At 37.9% G+C, this 22,814-nt stretch overlaps 1 protein-coding gene across 4 annotated transcripts in view; it reads right to left on the reverse strand.

Moving 5' to 3' along the window:
• Positions 1-1,582: 1,582 nt before the first annotated feature.
• LOC110379940 (uncharacterized protein) overlaps positions 1,583-22,814 on the reverse strand; it is a 130,685-nt gene continuing 109,453 nt past the window's right edge. The window contains exons 4-14 of one of the 4 annotated variants that reach the window (XM_049845940.2): positions 11,911-11,962; positions 11,622-11,696; positions 6,887-7,014; positions 6,331-6,504; positions 5,311-5,565; positions 4,628-4,774; positions 3,738-3,988; positions 3,047-3,127; positions 2,761-2,837; positions 2,294-2,380; positions 1,583-1,929 (exon numbers count right to left, since the gene is read on the reverse strand). In XM_049845940.2, the coding sequence (XP_049701897.2) occupies positions 1,694-1,929; positions 2,294-2,380; positions 2,761-2,837; positions 3,047-3,127; positions 3,738-3,988; positions 4,628-4,774; positions 5,311-5,565; positions 6,331-6,504; positions 6,887-7,014; positions 11,622-11,696; positions 11,911-11,962 (1,563 nt within the window). In that variant the 3' untranslated portion in view covers positions 1,583-1,693. Of the gene's footprint in view, positions 1,930-2,293; positions 2,387-2,760; positions 2,838-3,046; positions 3,128-3,737; positions 3,989-4,627; positions 4,775-5,310; positions 5,566-6,330; positions 6,505-6,886; positions 7,015-11,621; positions 11,697-11,910; positions 11,963-22,814 lie in introns of all 4 variants that reach the window. The other 3 variants (XM_049845937.2, XM_049845938.2, XM_049845941.2) reach the window with 3 other exon arrangements.

Raw genomic sequence — 22,814 nt, forward strand, 5'->3', positions numbered from 1 at the left:
TGGCCAGAAGTTAAACTAAACTACAGTTAACAACAGAAATAACATTACGAGGTATTACCCAAATCCACTTTTTGCTCAACGAAATTACTTTAGGCCAAAATTCACAGAAACTTTAATTGAAAAATAGGTTTTACAGTTTTTTTTTAAAGAAGTGGAATATTTTGTACACCGTAAGCAAGTATCTTATTTAACACCTTACATACAGTACTTGGCCATACATCTATGGTAACAAACAGATACAGTCAAAAATCTTTCCATTGTACTGAGCAAAGCGAATAATGAATAAAAAACTAAAACTATTTAGAAAAAACTAAGCAAAATGATTTTGGATGGAGCCGATCACGATATACATAAAGACTTATAGAATCTTTTTAAATAATGAAAATGTTTAAAATTATAAATATATTAATCATTGTAAAGCTAGAGCGCTATTATACAAAACAACAAATAAATTCGTGCCTTCTTACTACTAAAATGCCGCTTCAACCTAAGTGTTAACTTTAGGTTGACTTCGAAGTCGTCAGGGACATTCAAATGCCGCTACACACAAAAAGTAGTTCAAAACCTTCGAGACCGATCTCAATGTGTCCGAGTTTCGAAGTCACCCAATCAAGAAAAGATGTATTTCGTACTCCAAATATTTAATAGCCGCCTTTTTCAAGCAATTTTCGATGAGATAATCGATATACTATACTATAAACCGCACCAGGCAAGAAATCGTTTTTTTTTTATTAACCTAACGCTAGAGACTCCCTGATTTTTTTCTCTTATAATCTAAATATACACAAAAATAATTTTGTACTCTCCCAACGAGTTTCAAATGGCAACATTTAGATTTTTTTACAATAATTATGGCAGCTTTGTACGATCGCCGAAGTAGACTTCTAAGTTTGCGACTTTGTCGACTTTGACAAAACAAAATGCGCTTTTGAACGATTCATTTTGTGAACGCCGAAAGAGTCGTCTAAGAGTGCGCGCACGCTTTCCGACATACCCAGTAGACAAGCGGACGTACCGAGAAACAAATATGTAAACAACTAGGATTACGTCCTCAGTCGACAAGTGTGAGCACATTCTTAGATACATGTATTATCAGTGAATAGACTCGTAATTCTACTTAATAATTTGGACAAATGTAGCATGCTGGCAACTCTACCATTGAGAACAACAATCTTTATATTACGCAATTAATAATGTTGTCAGCATACAGATTCCTTTTAACATAAACTATGTTTGTGTATTCTACTTATTTCGGGTATATGTAAGCGATGTGTGAAATGTCTATTGAAAAAATTTAATTAATCTATGGTGGGATGAAATGTCCAGTTACTAGTATAGCAACACTTCGTCACATTCTTGTACTGGCAACTGTCCACCTCAGCCCAGCAATTGTAACTATTGACAAATCGGATAACTATTGATTTAAATGTAACATGTAGAAACAATTAAAAGTGTTGTAATTGTTAGTAAAATTGGCATAATTCAGTCAGAAATTTTTCAACTTTTTGAAGGTTCGCAATTTGCTAACCTTAGTCCGTTCAAAGATCCCGAAATCCAGAAATTTTCTGTGCTTAACACATAATTTATAAACCCCGAAACAGTTCAGCACTTGAATTTTGTCACTCACGAGCACAGATTTTTAGAAATATCCAAATTTGAACCCGAATACGTCTGTTAGGGGTTTAGCCGTATCCTAGGGTTGGTTGAGGAGCAGTGCTTCGAGCTCGTCGGCTGATCGGAGGAGGAATGCGGCTGACTCGCGGTAGCCGGTGATCAGCTGCCGGACTGCACCTACCTCTGCGCCAGACAGCTTGTGTGAGAGAAGCTGTGGCTTGGTCTGGCTGGCCGTCGTGGATGCCAGAGATGATGCTGTGGAGGTCCCGTGCAGGGATGTCGGCGTTGAGCTCTTCAGTGACAGATCTGTTGGTGCTGGAAGTTATATTTGATTCATAAATATTTTTGCAAGCATTAAAATTTTTTCGAAGTCAAAGTCTAATCAAAGTCGACAATTTTCTTAACTCTAAAATTATTGTAAACTAGCTGATCCTGCGAACTTCGTATCGTTACCAAAAAAAGCCAAATCGTTCCAACCATTCTTGATTTTTGTCAGTCTAATGAATAGCAATTCATTTAGAAGATGACTTTTATTAACAGCTGGGCATGAAAAAAAAAACAACTATATCATGCAAAATGCTTATTCGTATTTTCGAAAATATCCTTTAAACCTTTGTAATTTTCTTCAGAGATTAGTTCGGAGTAGCTTAGCTAGCTTATAAGAATATAGATGACTTACCAGAGAGACTGGTAGGGAACGTGTGCGTGTGCGCAGCCATGGCGGACAGCAGCGCGCTCTGATAGGCCGCCATCGCTGCGTTCACGCCTGCTCCTACAACAATACAGCGATATCAATACCGTTTCATGGTTGTTAGAGGTCAATGCTTTGTTGTTTAGCTGAGTAAAATAATAGAAAAGAGGTCAAAAGTGTGAAAGTGGAATCATACTAGTGATGATTAATGATCAGTAAGTTGGTAGTAAGGCATGTAAATGGGGGGAGGTCAAAATGAGTGGGACGAAGATTTGTGGTAAATGCTAAATTCAGTAAAATAAGGAAATTAAAATAAGGAGCGCTCAAAAATTGGATAAAGGTCAGAAGATCACGTCAATAAAAGCATACAACTCGTGATATCATATATGTATCGTATTCCTACTACAATTAATCATTGATAACTCTACACATTAAGCAAATAGCAATGAACTCACCGGTAGGGGGCAGCGCAGTCAGAGTGGAGAGTAGAGCGCTACTGGTCAGCGCTGATGATGCAGGGTTCGGGTTTGAACTGAAACGTAACGTATATCGGTCAGCTATTGTATGTTGATGACTTTGTCTCAAGCAAGTGAAGAGAATGGCATATTTTAAAAGCTGTAATGTTTATGAATTTACAAAGGTTGAAGTTAATAGATAATTAGTTGTACATAATTGTGGCTTATGTTTTCGTTTTCGGGTAACTAATTTCATATCTTGAGAGTAATTTGTTATAAGTCTTACTTTTGTCGTCCGAAAGTCTGCGGAGTTCCAAACGTGTTTGGGAATGAAGGTCTGAACAGAGGTGCTGGCGATGACGCAGGGCTGAAAATATAAGAAAATTTAATTAGGATCCATTCCTAAAAATCATTCCCATTCTCTTCAAATAGTGGTTATTTAAGTATTAATTATCACTTAACAGCCTTACTTATAAAAATCAACAAATCATCTTCTAAGCATTGTTTTAAGTAATTACTACTTAAAGCCTTAAGTAGTGATTAAATTATTTTGACCTATAAACGTTGCTTAAGCATGTCTTAAGTAATGAACAGATAATGACATAAAAACATACTAATTTCTCAACACTACCGGAATGTTGGTAGCTTAAAAAAATATTTGTCCTCAAAACGTTGTGTAATGGCAACAATGGCATCCGTAAAATATAAAATTAAAAAGTTGAGCTGTCAATAAACCGGAAATGAAAAGTCAGCTGGTAAGAATCCAGCCATTTTGATAATTAGCGGGTTAAACAAGGGTGTGAGGCTACTTAATTTGACAGCTCATTTAAGACATTGCTAAGAAAATGATTTATTTCAGCCACGTTTATAAGTAAGATTTTTTCTTAAACATCTCTTAAGTATAACTTATTATTTTATAAGTAAGGCTGGGTCTCAAGTGCATCTCAAGCATCAGATACCAGGCAATCATAACTCACCTAGCAGTCTTACTCCCAGCGTTCCCATTAGCGTTATCCAGCTTCAGATTATTGTTGTTCAGCAGCGGGTTGTCCATAGTGGGGCTTGCTGATGGCCTGGTAGTGTCGGCCGCAGCCTTGCTGTGCCCAGCAGTGGGCAACGAGTTGGTTGAAGTGGTAGTAGCTGGAGTTGATGCTGGGCTACTGATGGCTCCACTGTATAGACTGAGGAATGATGAAGCTACTGCTGATGTTGCTGTGGTGTCAATTGCCTGTGGAATGGAGGAAGAAAACCGGTTTAGTGAGCAGATAAGCATTGATGCTAAGAGTTATCTGGCTGAAATATCCATGAAAGACGGTCTGTTTTCTTGGGTAGAATTATGTAGTAACCATATACTGTTTGTTAAAGAACGCGTTGCAAGGCATTTTGAATGAAACCATAAAGTATTAATTTTCGCAACAATTTCGCCCTAGTTGAAAAGTTGGTTGAAATGTTATGACGGAATGAAAACTTCGCAGACGTTTCAGAGGTTTTTCCTGGTTATATTTTTGGATCAGTTAGAGGAAAAAAGAAGAAAACGTGCTGCACCAACCCCAAGTAAAATTGAAAATAAGGACACAAGGAGGAAGATCTATTTTTAGCTCGTCACGACTGCCATTTAAATTAAAATTAACAAAACGATGATTAGTAGAGATATGGTGTTTCATTTACAATTGTTGTAGAAGTATTATTATACTTCTGACTTAATCTTAAGACATTTATTGGTCAATCCTCATTAGTTAGTATTATATTAATACCTTTAGACCTTTCTTCTTCTTTCTTTTTTAAATTCAAAGGATTGTTCAGTATTTCCCAACTTTATTCCTATATCTATATCAAAATCCTATTCGTACTAAATTGTCTTACTCACCATAGGAGTGGGCACAGTCGGCATGGGCTGGCTCACCGGATCGAGTCCAAGACGCATGCGCTTAGCGTTCAGGCTCTCATTCTCACACGCCTGCGCCAAAATGTGTTCCGCTTGCACTGATGTCAGGTGCGCAGGAGTTGGCCGCACCTATGTAGTGGGAGATTTATTAGTGGTGGATTTTTTTAGATTTTGAAAGTAATGAAGTATTTGCCTGTCTTTATGAGATCTAAAAGACCTGAGAAAAAGTCAAATGAAGAAGTTTTGTTTTGTATTTTCATATCAAGGATGCTTTGAAAATCCCTTGCACAAATGGGCGTAGTCAATCTAATTTTGGGGATCTACGGATATTTCAATAAAGAATCTTGGACTTAGAATTTTTCTATAGTAGTAATGGGGTATTTCTCCTTCCCCATCTTTGTGAGATCGAAGGCACTTGAGAAAAAGTGAAATGAAGACTTTTGTTTTGTATTTTTATATCAAGGCTTCGAAAATCCCCTGCAAAAATGTGTGCATTAAATCCAATTTTACGGAAATACGAATAATTTGATAAAGTATCTTGGACTTAGAACTTTATTACTATGCATGTTTTAGCATGTTAAATAAATATGGTTTGCTGCTTAACCTACCCATTTGAAAGGTTAATTAAAAGTACCAGGGTAACATAATAAAAGAGGAGATCGGACCCTCACCGCAGTATCCCAGGCGTTGCCCGAGCCGGGCGTACTCCCTCCATTGCCGGCCGTGGGTATCTCCCCTCGAACCTTTTTATTCCGCCTGCAGCTCTTCAGATAAGTCCGAATCCTCTTTCGGGCACGTTCGGCAAACTCCGGAAACTGTCGGGTGCACGAGTCGATGATAGCCTGGATCTTCTCTTTAGGCTGCTTTGAAATTGGAACTATCCTGTCCAAGTTCTCGTCTACGAAGAGGCGAACGAACATCTGTGGAGGTAAGTTTTTATGTTATAGAAGCATCTAGAAACATCTTTGTTTGTCTTACCTCAGTGCCGCTACAAAAACTATATAGGAGTATAACGATGAGTGACTTGTATTGGAAGAAAGGGGAATAGGTCCTTTAACTATACTACAATGGAATAGCTTTCGATTTCAATGGTATTAGGTACATATTGCATAGCAACTTCTAACCGTGTGTAGCAATGTTGATTAAAAACCGCTTGAAGAGCATACCAATCAGTTCCCAATTCCACTCATTCTTTTAATCCCATTGCCATACTTTTCCGAAGTTTTTACCACCATCCTACCATGAGTGTTGGTGTCAGTTTCCAGTCTAACTAACTAGATGACCGAAGTATTTCGCACAGACCTGCCCGCAATCCAATTACTAGCCGATGTCGATATCCGATAGTTAGTCCGTTGCTAATTCGCTTTGGTTTTGCATTATACGTAAAAATAGGAAATGAAAAGGTAACCGAGTTTTATAGGTTACCAGCCGTTTGAGAGGTTTATTTAACATTTTATTGGTCTTGGCAATTTTCGCTTAATCTAGCAGTTAGAAATAGGACGGATAAATACATAGACATGGTTAACAAACCATATTGGGTCAAGTTTCTATGCTAAGCTTAATTGTATACTCATAGCTGAAGATACAAACAATAGCTTAGGCCACCTCATTCTAAACATCTAAAGACCAGATTTCTTAATTGAAACCTTATTTCTTTTGTATAACGGTCCTTTTTGCTTACTTACATTAAATGCCTTCAGCCGCTCCGGGTCATGATGTTGCGGATCAACTCTATCATCAGAGTCATCATCTGAAGCGCCGCCATCATCATCATCTTTAGTCCGGTCTGATGATGAAGTCTCGTCGTGTGTGGAGGCCGGTTCAGCGCCGGGAGTCACCGAGCCCACGTGGATGGGACTCTGTAGAGTAACAAATGGTTAGTCCTGTGGTCTTTTGATTTTTCTTGGGTTCGAATGAAATATTCTTTGAAAGGGAACAACATTTCTGGGTAATTCGATTTGGTGGGGAAAGAAAATTATCTTAATTTCATAGCCTCAAAGCGGTCCTCATTCCAGCAGAAGGGTTTTAAGACCTCCTTCTATCTCATATGTGCTTGGTATTTGATTAGGAATAATACATGTAGAAGTTTAAATATGATATTCTTTATTCTCTTCGTAATATACCTACCTACCTATCTCGGAATGTTCCTTTCTGGTCTATTTGATTAAATATGGTAGTTTGTATTAAAATTACTTATTTTCTAAAATAATAGAGGAAACGTAGCTCAACCTTAAAACTCACCGAGTGGCCAGTGGCCAATGGCGTGGGCGGTTTGGGTGGCTTGCTGCCGAGCCCCAAAGCGCTATGGTATGATGCCCATAGGTCCGCCATGCTATCTCCTCCCGTCTCCGTTATGTCGCCGTTGCGGCCTGAAAGTACCAGGAGATCAAATTGTAACAGGAGGTTGAGGACATATTCTAGAAGTTTCTATAAAAAGTATAGGAACACCAATCTCTAATTACCAACTTCTTAAAAACAAGTGCGTGCGTATAACAATCCCCTTCGATTCGGTGGACAATTGTCAAACACTATACTTTTGATCTTAAAGTCCAGTTAAAAATTGTACATTGCGATAGGAGACTTATTGCACTCAAGTCAATGTTTTTAAAAAAAGGTTAACACCCGTTGCAATCCCGTGCAACGTATACTGTATACAGTTACCAGGCACTCAGAACGCAGTAGCAGCTAATTAATATTCCGTACAAGTCTTTTTTTGTACATCCCACAACAAAACTTATGTAGAAACGATACTCTAGAAAGAAATAAAATACATTTATTCCTTGCACATTTATAAGTAAATATTTATCTCGCCTTTGATATAAAGCTGAGTTCTATCTACTGAGTTTTTTATCGATCTATGGTTGTCAAAGAGAAGCAGTTTTGAAAAAATAGAAGGAATGGTCTATTTTATCATTAACATCAAGATGCAAAGCGATATCAGACCATAAGGATCAAAAAGTTGGTTCTTTGATCTTATCCTTATTTTTCGAAGCAGTTTTACTAAAACTCAAATATTTGCGGCGGATAAAGACCCACAGTTGACCAACTGTGTGTGTATACATCAAATTAGATTATTATTCGCACAAAATTCCCAGAAAATCCGATAGAATAATAATCCTTTTCTAAATTCTAGGTTATAGTTAGATTTGGGTTTCCAATTTTACCCAACCGTCCGAAACGTGGTTCATGTATTTCACGTGTATTTTGGCATGTAAGACGCCTCTGTTACTAGGAAATCATGTTAAGACGTCGGTCTGTAGATCTTTGGCAGTTAATACTAGGAGGCCGAAAGTCTGAGAACCAGGCTCACCAAAGGGTATTGTGTTAACTGGTAGTTGGATGTCGGTTTGGCAGTTTCTAGACGGATATCCACCTATTATTAAAAGACGTAGGAAACAGTTATGTAAGAAAAGACTAGGCAGTTAATCTGTTTTCCAAACAATCAAGTTACAGATGAAAGTATTTTTTAAACTATTTAAAACTATGATTTCAAGTGTTACGTCTCTGCTATGGTATAGTTAAACTTAACGTTTGAAACTTTGGGTGCATTTTCGTAATCAAGTCGGATACTCTTCAAACAAGCAAACAAACTCATATTTTTTACCGTGTTTAAAAGGGAATGTTCTCAATTGGAATATTTGCATGTTTACGATTTTGGATTACATAAGATCAATAAAACATATTTTTCTTCAAATCTGTGCTTGAAACCGATTTCTAAGAGCATTTCCTTTAAAAAGTACCTTAATCGGTAGATTGGTAATTGCCGTCTACCCAATAGAAAAACTTGTGTGTAGTGTTTTGTGTGAAGTTACCGTAAATACATTAGGAGTAGCTATACAGACTTAAAATTACCTCAGTGCGAGTGAGTTTAGCATAAAACTAAGTTTTTATATGCGCCGAGGTGTCCCGACCACTTATAGGACATAAATTATGTATAAAAGAAGTTAGCTACACGCCTAGCCTTGCTAAATTATCTGTCATCATGATGAATGCACGCCATTCGACAGGTCACACCTAACGTGACAGCCTGACAGGTGCTCGCACCTACCCCATTCTCATGGGAAATGTCGCCATAGAAAGAATAACAAGTAAATTGTCAACAAACGACAGCCTGCTGCTCATTTACGATCCAAACTATTCGCTAAATAGCCATCTTTGATTCAAATAAAACTACACTTTTTATCCTTCAGACCACCTCAACAACTCATTTCATTCCTACGTACATACAAACAGGACGATAATTTTGCTATGTTATTTAGTATTCGCACAGTTAGTTACCAAGGCGGCAGAAATTAATGAGGGCTTACAGAACGCAAGGGACCGGTGCATCTGCCTCTAAATGTCAACCCGAACAAGCCCCCTTGCCTATAAATAATTTGAGAAGGTGCCTGCATCGGCTGCGCCCCTAGTACTCTCGATATGGCTTCGCGTAATAAAAATAGCCGATGCGTTCCAGTCGACGTGAAAATTATGCAGTCAATAAAGTATTGGGATGACAAGAAAAGTGGCTTTGAAGACTTAAAGCAGCAAGTAAAGGTTTAATGTCAAATATTTATGAGTGGCACTTTATACTTAGTGGATACATACAAGTGCATTGGACCTCGGGTTTAAACAAGCCAACGGTACTTGCTGGGGGACCCGTAAGAATGTCTGCAAAAACTATAAATAGGACGGACTGGAGAAACTTCATAGCTCGAAATCTTGCTTACATGGTGCATTCATTGCCAAAGCAAAAATACATTCTTATATTGAAAGTATAGAATATATTTTCAACAAATATTTTAGGTATATATGCGTAGAATGCAACTTAGATTTCAGTGTTCTTACACATCCTTCGCCGTTAATCATTTATCGATCGGTACTTATTACAAATTAACAGGGGACTTAATCAGCTAAAGATTTTTCTTGGTATTAAAAAATACAGCGATCGATACAGTTTACTTTACTCTTACCGTATAATTAAACAGAACAGAAGAATAAATTCATATTTGCTGTGTCATATTTCTCTTCAGTGTTGACTCTAGGTATTTGTATATCACCAGCCTTACTTATAAACGTGAATTAAATAATAAGTAATACTTAAGGGCTGTTTAAGAAAATTCTTACTTATGAACGCTGCTTAAGGATGTCTTAACTAACATATAATCACTACTTAAGACTTTAAGTAGTGATTAGTTAAGATGTTGCTTAGTAGGTGGTTAGAGATTTTTATAAGTAAGGCTGCACACCTTTAATCAATAAAATAATTTGAATTTTAATGAATAAAAACGAAAAATCATGAGCAAAGCAAGTACCAATCGAAAATTATCCAAATTGATCGTTACTACTACTAGATAATATTATATCGTATCGTACCTCACTATCACTACCCCAACACAAAAATTCAAATAATTTCAATTATGAAGATCGTGCCGACCAAACTATATTAAAGTTTGAACATCATAGGATTCCTCTAACTATGTGATGGCAATGCAGAAATGCATAGGGTGTATGTATGCATTCATTGATAGGTAGGTAGGTACCGTGATAAGCAATTGATAAATTCAACGTGGACATTAATTAAAACCCTGTCTTGCTCTAGTAGCAATCGGAACGACACCTGATCATGACAATCTGGTTTGGATTCACTAGTAAAACAAAAATATATCTGATATATATATGAATACGCCGCCCACCCTGGTTACCTACAACTGTTAACTTCTTTGCGAAACCGATCGCTTCTTAAAAATTACAAACACCTATGTATTCAAGTCCCTCAAATTTATCTAACACATTCTTCTCGTTATATGCCCAGGCATTTCCCAAAATGTTAAGACCGACATCCAAACTAGCCAACTTACTGGATGCAGTTGAGCACCAGTGTTTTACATGGAGCAACTACTTTTTTTTTCGCCGCCAACAGGTATCTGTGGAGATCTAAGGGGGAGGCCTATGTTCAGCAGTGGACGTCCTATGGCTGAGATGATGATGATGGACTGCCTTTTTGACCACCACAAACCTGTTATGTGAATAACATAATTTCCCTTAGCAAGACTGGTTGATTGATTTTCTGGCTTCTAAACTCGCGTAACTATTGTTAAGTTAAAGACGTACTATATGTAGAAATGATACCTGATACCGCCTCACCTATCCTACATAGATATTCATAACAATATTGAACATAGTATCTACCTACGCCTAAGATAGATGTAACTCTAATATAGATGACACGACGAAATTGATCCCTTCATATCACAATTAATCAGTAGTATGTAAACTGCGGCATATATTAGTAAATACATAGGTATTAATACCCACTTGGTTACACCTGAAATGTATTGTAATTTAGACATAACTAGTTGTTTTACATCGGTTTACCTCAAGTTTTCGGGGAACATCTTTACGCAATAGGGTAAAAGGTAGGTAATCTATGTCCTTTCTAAGACTTTAGAGTCTAGTTTATATGTGTACCAAAATCTTAAATCGCTGTAGGCCTTTCTTATGGGAAATCATCAAATGACTCTCGCTGTGGGTTAGCAGCGTGAGGGAGTGTCAGACTCTTACTGACTAAATCCCATCATATTCCTTCTTAAGCCCTTTATGTACCAGGGCCACGGTAACTCTTTCGGTTCTCAATCGATGTAGGCCTAAGATTAGTCTACGTTACGCAATGGACGGCCATTGGTCGATATGATGATGATATAGGCCCAAGTTTACAGACAACATAAAGGTCAGTTTTCATTACTCAACTGTTTTACTATGAATTTGCGTAGTGAATTTTCAAAGTAAGTCGTTGTTTCAAGAAAAAGTTTATGTTAGCGGTAGTAGTTTTGGTGTGAAAGTGCGACAATTGACGGAGTTACTTTCGCATTTCTAATATTTTTTAATGATGCAAATAACTGAGTGCCTGATTGGTAACTGTTTCTTTATTTATTTGAGTAGTTGTTATGTTACAGAGTCGTATAAAATCCTGTAAATAAACAAAACAAATGTTTACCTTGAGCCTGGCTGTGGTAATTCCATGCTAGCAACATCATTTTCAACTTCTCAGCATCTTTGGCGAGGGCCTGACCTGCATCAGATCACATAGCCAATCAATTCTCAAAATTTTGATCATTTTTCGCACATTTTTGTTCAAAAATAGCCAATTCGGGAGCATTTTAAGCGTATTTCAGTAATTTGAATGATTTTTGCCTAAAATGCCGTAATTTTTGAGTTGATTTGATGCAAGTGGCTTTGTGGATTGAATCAAGCGTGGTTTTGATCCTGTTAATATCGGTACTTACTAGAAAAATTGTCGTCATCATTCATGTCTGCTGGCTCGGGTGTTAAGTTATCCTGCAACAAAAAGAGAATGGGTTTGTTAAAAACATGTTCTTTCTTGGTGGTTATTAGTTAGAGCAGGTTTTCCATAGTACCAATGGGATGGTATTCAGTGGGCCATAATCGCGTTTATTTTTGAAATTTCAGCTTAACAGACAATAAAGGTTTGGGATGGTCGAAATCTCGCCGACCTATAGTTAAAATATTAAATCACAGTAACTGTTGACGTGTAATGCAGCTACATATACATACATATACACCTACACATACATATTTGTAATGAACACAGACGGGGATGATTTTCCCCCCCATTTTCCGCGAAACGGGGAGCAGGCTCACGCATGCCCGCTACCAGGACATCATACGCGTTCGTAAGTTTAAATAATTAATAAATTAGCGAAACGGCCGGCGGCTGTGCAGTGCTGGGCGGGTCAACGCTCTGAACCGCGGACGCAAATCGATAGTGCTTCAAATGGACAAGCCACTAAATATAGCTGGATGTACCTCCATATGTGTGATGGGTCCCTGGTACCCTGCCCCATGCGGGTTTCCGAAGCAGTTGTCCCGGCTAGGAGTTAGCGGCGGACGAACAAATACAAACTTTCGGAAGCCGAGTTTCTGATCTAGCAGTTGGAGTGCTTTAATTGAACGTTAAACATAATAGCTTAATAAAGTTTAGCGTTAAACTTGAACTTACCTCTGGACCGCACAACCTAGTTTCATTATTAAATAGAGTTCATTAGTTACCATACGTTACAATAACCAAATACAGAACAATACTTAATAAACAGAAAAGCCATTTTACCTATAAAATAAACTCTATGGTATGCACTTGTTATTCTCAACCTTATAATGTCCAGGTGCTAGGCTTAATTATAGGTTTCCTCCAACGCAACACTAGAAAAAAAGTTGCTTCGCAGTAAACGTTCTTTACATACATATTTACATAGTTTTCCTATTAACGTTAGAACTAGAACCATTTAGTACCGTTCCTAATGTTGTATCTATATTTTTTTGATTACTAAAGATAGAAATTTGACGTAACCTGCATGGGTCTTATGTCAAAATTACATTTTTAGTTACTAAATTGACATATAAACAGCCATTAGTATGTACCTTTTTAAGTGCAAAAAGCCTTTTGCGACAGTTCAGAATAAATATTATTTATAACTAGACAGAAATGTTAACATTTAGTTTATGAATGGTGACAAACAGCCGCGCGCCGAAACGTTTGTCTGGTCCTAACGTTCTAACGCACACATTCAAATGGCTAGCTGGCCGCTAAAATGTTGCTCAGCGCTTAGAAAGGGTAGCATTTAGAATTTAGAGAAAACAAAATTATGTGATATATATTTTTACATGTTACTAGTTAATCAGTGTTTTTGTAAATGCTTAATTAGTAGTAATAGGATACTTAAGTCTTTAAAGTTGCAAGTCAGGATTTCAAATACTATGTCCAGCAAAACAGTTCTACATATACTATAAAGATATTCGTTGCAATTCTGAGAACGAAAGAACATCATTTCCCCAAAAAAAAAACATCAGTATCAATAAAAGCCAACGTGAAAACAAATAACTTAAAAAGTCAAGACCACTTTGCGAACTCGAATAAAAAACTTCACAAAAAATCCTTTTGAATTCCGCAGCGGCATTTTTCCGCTTTCATAACAGCTGACGTCGGCGTAAACTTACGAAAACACACGAAGATTTTCATTCAACAAGTGGTAGCTATCCCATGCAAAACGTCATCAATTTACAGCCGCACTTACACTAAGTTTATGCGGAAAAGTTTACTTGAAAATATCGAAGTTTGCTTGCAAATTGTTCGCTGTCGGATTGTTTGTCAAACACTTTTATTGATGTATTGTACAAGGATTAGCTGATGTTTTAATTCCCCATTACAGTTCCCTTGATTGGTTATTGATGTAATTTTGAATTGCGAATCAAACTTGATTGTTGTTTATTCTATACTTAGTATGCGCACCGTGGAATTCGCACAATTGGACTGCTTATAACATAATTTATGCAAATCATAAATCGCTAACCCACATTTAAGTATTTGATTGTCTACTTCAAGTGACACCTGAATATAATTAAACTTAATTGTGTCTTGAATTGCACCGCGGGTTTTAAGTCAGAAATTAATTATTCAAAGACAAATATAGCGCGGTAGCCACAACTACAACTAGTACTTAAGTCGTCTAAGTACCAGGTGTACATAGGCAGTTTGGAGTTAGGTGGGGTGACAAGCTAGATATCGACCGTCTTCAGGGCGGTGGCCAAGGACCGCATCTGCTATGCGGACACTAAATATCCGTTGACCCTTCGCGTTATGTGCGCCTAGTATAGTTAGGTTGATACCATTGCAATTTAGTCTGTAATTAATTACACCTCAATGACAGATAAGGTGCAGTGGTGCGTACATACATATCTAACTAAGTATACTTACGTAGTTAGTGCAAACATGTCATTAAGCTAAAGGTTAACTTGTGTAGTTAGATCATTTAACGAGCATCCTAACTGATTCTTAATGGCGTCTTTGTTAGGCGTCCAAGGAATACGTTTATTTACCTTTTGAGGAGCACTGCATGCAGGAGTACGCTACGCGTGCTTAATTTATTTAACTCGGCCATTAACTTGGATAGCGATTAACTTTTCTGGCGCATTTTCAAAAGAAAAGTAAGGCAAAGTATTTTGAAGAGAAAATTGTTTTGAAGAATGAAAAAATGCGTGATGTTTTTGCAGCGAAAATTATTTTAAACCACAAAGCTGGCTTTATTATGGCATCAAATATACTGCGGAGGCAGGTCCGGTCATCTGCCGATAGACGAATAAATCGCGGAATAACCTAGTTTTCCATACAAAATAACTGCAAAATTTCGGGAATCCACCAGCGGTTATGTGCTGAGGGCCTGGTATGTACTGATACATGGGCTATGTACTGCGGTATGCCCCCCCCCGGGCCGGGCCCCTCCCCCCTCCGGCACTCCGCGTGTTACCGTGTAGTGCTTGCCACCCCGCGAGTGATCGCGCTGCGACATTGCTGTGACACAGTCGCGGTTATCGATACTCGATACAAACTATCCTAGAACATTATTTTGTACTGAGGAGAGAATTTTACGAGAACAGCCTCTTTTTGGATGAGATATTGTGTCTATGAGATAAAACTGTGTATCATTTACTAAAAGTTGATTGAACTGTGGGCTACATAGTTTTGCTATGTTCTCAGAATCCTATCACTGTCTTTGTGTACCTTTGCGCGCTGAGGACCTAAACAGCAACATGTATGAGCATGGAGCAACAGTAGGTAATAACATTTCTAGTACCTAATTCAGGGGAATTTCGAGTGACAAGGTGTCGAGACAGAATTGATAATGGTAGATTTTCTTTCCGGAATATTTTATTATGAAAACCCCTAAAGTGCAATCCATTACTTCTCTTTGACTTGTTTTACGATCAAAAATCAGGCACAAGTTGAGAGCAACGGCAATCAATTCATCGATAACAAGTAATCATCGATAGCGCGTCAGAGTGCCAGCAATCAGGTGGCAGTCAGCGTATAATCATTAAATACCCACGCGAAGGGGGCCGATGACGCCCGCGGCGCCACCTCGCACCCCTCCCCCCACCCGCCCAATTATGAAAATACGAACAAAATACAAATTTCGAGCTTTTCGAACGTCAAAGGCCGTTAAACACGATGCTGTGATTATCGATAATGAGGCGACCACATCCTTACTGTGGCTCCACTAACACATTTTTGTTGGACGTGTATTGATTGTGATTTAGGTAAGTTATGACTGATTTGACCAATGGCACGGTCTCGGATAATAAAGTTTGTTATTAGGTCCGAACTCCACAGCTGGGGTGCTCAAACGAAAATAGTGCGACAAATGTTGGAACAAAAACGTCCTTCAACATCCACAGAAAGTTTATCAGTTCTGCAGATTTACTTAATTCAGGATTAACTTTTCACACAGCAAGCACTCCTTTAAGCAGCCCGTTTCATGAGTCAAAAACATTTTGCAAGCGCAGCTTCGCTACAACGAGGGTCCGCATTTTTTTATTCGCCGTCCTTACAAGTTTTACCCGTCTCTACCAGGAGCGCAGAGGCGAGTTGAAAGTCTTCGGTCTTTCAAAATAAACGGCTTCCTTTAGCATTCTGCTTGCTCGGTAGTTTCGCCCGCCGCTTGCGCCCTAGTATTTTTAAAGCGGACAGCGCCCCCTGCGGCACTCGCGGGCTCGCGCACCCCCTGTCACCCCCCAGACCCCCGCCCACACACAGTAATACCATAACGGGTGCGAGCTATGACGAGATTATCTACGTACACGCGTATCCACTATACCAATACATACGTTGCCTATATACCAGGAATACATAAGCACATAAGCGATGACTGTTGTACATAACGGGCATTGATTTACCGGGCCGGACGCTACCTGTCATCGGACACAATGACGATTACATGGGCGGTGGCAAAAATTCAGGTGAACAACGAACTGGACTGTCTGCCCAAAACAATGGTGGGACACTTATAGGTAATTGCACAAGAACTGTGACAGCCATTTGAGTACCCAACAATTATCATTTATCATCATGACAGAGTTCCCTGCGATCAGTGTTTGGGTCCATCAGTTCAACGGACCATTGTTATATGTTCGCAACTTTTAACTCGAAACTTCTGAAAGTTGGCGAAATTTTTCGCACCCTACTGCTGTCTATTCGTCGCGGAGTAAGTAAACGACAAGTTATCATGCACTCTTATATAAACAGTACTAAAACAGGAAACAGAGGGTTTTCCGATCGAACCTCTTACTGATTAGCCGTAGTTCCATAAACTAACACAAAATCAAAAGTACCTATGAATTGATTGAAGTATGAGAACATTAATCAAGAATCACTCCAAAAGTATGTATCAATAATAATCAATATTAACACTCGGGTATCGTAGAAATGCAGGCTCAAATATACACACAGAATAATAAATACACACACGCCCCAATTTACAAATTTCGCCGAATCCCAAATTAAAATTATACATTACTCCTTAAATGAGTTTTAAATACGGACTGATTTTCAGAGAAAATTACTTTTAACATACAGACCGACACCACACTCATGTATCTTATTCAGAAAATTCGAAATTAATAATATATGTAATATGCTGCATAATTATGTATTTTTATAAGTACATATAACTATGATCGCAGATTGAAAAAGTATGGAAGAAGAAAACATGCTGCAGCGACCTCAAATAATATTGGGATAAGGGCAGGAGGATGATGATGACCTATAGTTTCAGATTCAGGTGTCCAGGTGTCCAAGCTATATGTACATACAAACATATATGAAGATAGATATACAATGGCTTAAAGCTTGTCCAGATGAAGGGATTTACGTCTACATCTGGCTGAAGATTTATTGGTACTGTATATGACCTGCTTAATTTCGAACCAACACCCATGTATATTGTCAAAATATTTTGACAGTTATTAAAGAACACTGCCTGTTTTGCTGTTTTTACATCTCTACTATACTATTAAAAAACTATCTTAGAGACAGTAAACAACCGGGTATAAATTAGCGTATAGCCTTCCTCGATACATGGGGTACCTAGCACTGAAATATTCCTGAGATTTAAGTGTTCAAACAAACCAACAAACTCTTTCTACATTTAGCATCACCCCAGATAGTAATAACCATATGTCTGTTTAACCTGCCTTCATCACATTACTGAGTACATAACAAACAAAGAATTTTACCAATTTTAGGATATAACATCAGAACGGGCATTCGAAGTTTGCAGTCTATCTCTTAAATACGAAACTGTGCATACTGCATACTCTTCATACGAAATCAATCAACCGCCCAAAAGTTGCATGTTTTTATGCACCTTTGATTCTCAAAAGACAACTCCCTAAAAGTTAAAAATAGAACTACTATCAGATAAAGGAACGAGACTATATGCTTTTACTCTACAATTTTATCCATATGAGTAAGATAGTATATACATGTTATTCACACTGTAAACTTGTAGTCGGCCGATAGTTAATTTGGGCTCATAAATCAGTATGAAGATGAATGGTATTACGCACATTACAAAGACCAGGTACTAAGCTGGTATCAGACCGACTGAAAACTTTGATTGGAATCAAGATTTCTTAAAAAAATTGCCTTCCATCGGGTTAACTGTCGGTCGACTATTTAGTCTTGCAGTGTGTGGGTAACCTAACATAAGGGTACTTAGGCATCGTTTACGAAAGTTATATAGGAATATTGGACAAAGATACGCAAGCGACGCGATATTACATACAATGTACTTAAGTATGATGATTCTTTTCGAACTTGTAGAGATCTGTATTCTTTTGTTTTCATTATTATGATACAACTGTTAACAATATGTAGAGTATGTCATCATCATCAACCTTTTTACTGTCCCACTATCAGGCACAGGCCTATTCACAAACAAAGGAGGAATGAACGTTAATCACCACGCTTGCTCAAGGATTGGTGATTTCAGACTTTAAAGTAAAGGTTTGATCATTTTTTTCCATCACCGTTACCACTAGTAATATGTTTTATGTATTTGGTTACTCAGTTATTAGTGCAATAAACTTAGAAAAGATACATTGGTCCTTTGCCGGAACTGGAATCAAACCCACACGGCCGTACCTAAGACTCTGGTGCGATAACCACAAGTGTCGACGAATTTCTTTCTTCTTGTAGAACACAGAAAAACCAATGCGCCTCAAACTTTGTCATCAACATTTTTGTGCAAGTGCTAGCCTACCGTTGACAAAACTTTGGACAGTCAACTAACAAGATAGAAGGATTGACTGATGTCAAAGCCCTGTGACATACGAAAAGACACGAAGACAGACAGACATCACAAACAAAGCCTTCTTGATATTTGGCAGTCTTGTCTAAAGTTTTTCCAAATCCAATTTCGGACACTGAGGAAAATCGCATAGTCATAAAATACTAGGTATAAAAAGACATATGAACTCCTTTGTACTCATAATACCCTGGTACCTACAAAAAAACTCTGCAGGTAATTCGCAATTGTCGTATCCTATTACTTCTTTTAATTGTTTTTCAGCAGCATAAAACGCCTTTTACATTACAACATGAAAAAGATAGGTCGAGCAAACAAATTATTTTTGTACGAGTGCAGTTCGCAAATAAAAATACTAAAGCAATTTTGAAGGAAACTTTACGTTTACGTTTTGACGCTACAGCACATAGGGGTGAGAATTGCCAGAGAGGATTTTCGATGCGTGTACCCGCGGGCCATACCAATTCTCTGTACTGTAATATCGCATAAAAGTCACTCAATGTAACACTACTCAGCTGCATTCAGTTAGACTAGCAAGAGTAGGCAAATGATGAACATGAAATGCTAAATACTAGAGTAGGTAAAAACTGCTAACAACAATAAAACTTCATAATCAAAGTTTCAAATCACAATCATGTTCCATTAAAACAACAGGCAATAAATGATTTATCATCAAATTCCACGATGACTAACAAGCAACCTACTAAGTACACTGGCAGTAAGTACACATCAAAATAACATTGCCACACGCTAATGCGATTAAAACTAAAATGGGGGAAACTGGCACGTGAAAAATCCTCTAACAGATTGAATAAATAATTAAACACCCACATTCACTCGGAGTTTAGTGAGAAACTAGGTGCAGAAACCGCGTAGTTACCGCGTGATAAGTACCAGAGTAGCAAAGGCGATGTGGAGGTAGACGCAGATACTCGCATTATGTGAGGGGGAAGCGGGCCGACCTCGAAAAACCGAATGGGGGTCGCGTCTCCGTCGAAAAGCATCGCGAATTTCACAAAGCGGCTTCCTAGTTACAGGGGTATCGCTGGGGAGACGCGGTTACAAGTCGACGCTTACCCGTGCTCTTTGAAGTGTGATAAACTGAGCGAGCGAAGGCACTAAATATGGATACCTACGTAGGAGTGCGTGCCGCCGACGCTGCTCCCCTAGTACACGAGATTTATAAACGCGGTTAAATTTACTGTTATATCTTGCTATAATGCAAATAGCTGTTTTGGTTACATCTCGACATATGTCTGAGATAATGATCATGATCAGAGATTACGTTAACTGATCAACAATCCATTTGCATCGCATTTTCATAAATTAATATATCCTTAGTGGGAAACTGAACATGCAAGCCTCTTCAAATAAGAAAACATTTATCGCACCGAAGGACCACCGAATACATTAATCGAATTCAAAAGATGTTCAATAACTTTTATACAATTTAACTAAGAAACGACTGATTCTGTTACCAAACACATAAAACTTTAGTCACGCCCTCAAGTCATAAGCGTAGCGGGTTTTTGTAACAAATTATTCTCTTGTCTGAGGTAAATGCCTTGATCAGAGATATGCGATGTGCAGCAGCGGTTCCGAAGCTAAAACATTCCTATAATGCTATATAATATAATATGGGATATTTTATGTATATGGTATGCACCCAGCACGGTGAGTATGAGCCAATCCCCCAGCTTGGGGAAGCCTTTGTCCAGCAAAAGGACGTTTTTCGGCTGTGATGAGGAATCGTGGAACATAAAATCGGGATTTCAAACTGTTCTATAGTTTATCTATAACAAGACCATAAAATACAGAAAAACCGTCATCTCCCATCTTGTTTATATTCCAGAGCTAAATAGCAGTAAGGACGGATTCACAAATAAATAGAAGTTTTCATTGAACTATGAAAACAGGTGGGTTTTTCACAATAACGTGACCTTTCACATAATCCCTTGAAATCGGTCCGTATTGTGATATTTTTATCTCAAGTATCTATGGTATTGAATTCTATGTGCCCACGGCACAGTTCGGTTTTGGGGACCAACTGCCAACTTGATTTACCAAAACCTTTTTATTAGGAAAGTAGCCATTATACAGATAAGTCAGATTTGATACCGCTATTAGGCAACGTGCTCCAATCAGAATTGTTGCATTTAGGCCTACATGGTTCGACTCTACACTTAAATAACTTTAAACAACAAACCAATCGATTCTATAGCATTCATCATCATCATCATCATCTCAGCCATAGGACGTCCACTGCTCAACATAGGCCTCCCCCTTTGATCTCCACAGATGCCTGTTGGAAGCGACTATAGCATTATTGAATTTAAAATCAATAGTCATACTAACTTTTCCGCCCTCTTTTTTACATTGTTATATTATTAGCTGGTCTTTCGATACACATGTAGGTACAACACAAAATACTTAAGGTATATAAACACCTACCAAATCCGTTGTAATTCTGGCTTACAGTTTAACAATAACTCTATCTAAATATCCCCCTAGTGATAAAGTTACAACAGCTCCAAGCATTTTAGAAGCCACTATAGACCGTGTCAAGGAAATGCTCAATACGCCCCAAGAATACAAACGCTATATTAGCTTAAGATATTCTCATCTTAGACTAGGCTTTTGATTCAAGTTAACCACACAGCAACCTTGCTGGAAACCTCTATATAGATATCTAAGGTTCTACTTAATATGTTAAGCAAGTTATTTTTAGGATCCCTATTTAGTATTTGGTCCTTTGTCACAAAAAGTCAATGTCTTTGTAGTCAAAATACTCAGTAGTTGATGCGTCGTTTTGGTTATCCAATATTTAGATTAAGATTCAACTCACGTTTTCTAACAATAGATTGTGAGATGTATCATCCATCTTTATGGGTTGTGTGCAATCATCATCAGATGCAGTTTAGCGCCATTAAATTGTCACCTACAAAATCTTCATCCAATCACAATTGAAAAGGATGTAATACAACTCTTTAAACTCATATCAGCCTAGTACATTAACGCGCATATCCAGCGCATAGTTCGTTCTTTCCACTGGTTCTGCTAAATCAATAACGTTATATGTAAAAAGTAAAAGCAAAAAATACACAAAGATCCCCTAGTCAGCCATACATAGCGGATTAAGAAAAATTCCCGGCGTCACCTACAAAAAGGGGCAGCTTGCGGGCAAACCTCCGCAGCTTCGCAGTAATTCCACCCCCACGGACCGTCTCGTAGCGTCTAGCTGCTCAAGTAATTACGCCCCCTTACACCCCACCCCTCCCTTTGGGGATAAGTAAAAACAATATTTTTACGCGCGCAGTCCACGGTACCAAAAGTGACAGATATAAATTGAGGGTGAAAATGAAATTAGTGGCGGCTTCCTTGATGTCTGACGCGACTTTTTATTGTCAGTGTGATCTGTTCCGGAGAGTTGTCTTGGTGCTTTTTTGGGGATTGGGAAATTAGCCAGAAATCTTGAATTTTCATTAAATTCTCGTTAATTAACGCACTAATCTCACAAATTGAAAATAATGCCTGTATGCAAGTAATAATGACTGTAGCCGAAATACGCCTTTATTAAATCTCATCATTCGAATACAAGTTACCACCATAAGTATCAACGAATAAAATCTCAAAATATCATCATCATCAAAACTATTCAATACCAATCCATTTACCAATATTATTAATTAGAGCCGTCCTTAAGATTTAATTACTTTATTTTAATTTCATAAGATAAGCATCAATTAATTTAGTGATTTCTTTCACGAGATCATCATCATGGTGATTAGTGACTTTATCGAGAGTACTCGAAGGTGCAAGCGAACTAGGATTGCAGTTTCAGGTTTATTAAGATGTAAATGCTGTGATAATTATGATGATGTTAAAATACTTAACCCAGTGATTTTCTTGTTTGCATCATTAATTAACACTTCAATATTAATATTATGAACAGCTTTTTTTTTGTTTTTTGAACCCTAAAGGCTCTGAAAGAACTGAATTGAAAAAAAATATTTAGTGTTTGGAAGCTTCAC

Source organism: Helicoverpa armigera, chromosome 25 (assembly GCF_030705265.1).
Source record: "Helicoverpa armigera isolate CAAS_96S chromosome 25, ASM3070526v1, whole genome shotgun sequence".
Lineage (NCBI taxonomy): Eukaryota > Metazoa > Arthropoda > Insecta > Lepidoptera > Noctuidae > Helicoverpa > Helicoverpa armigera.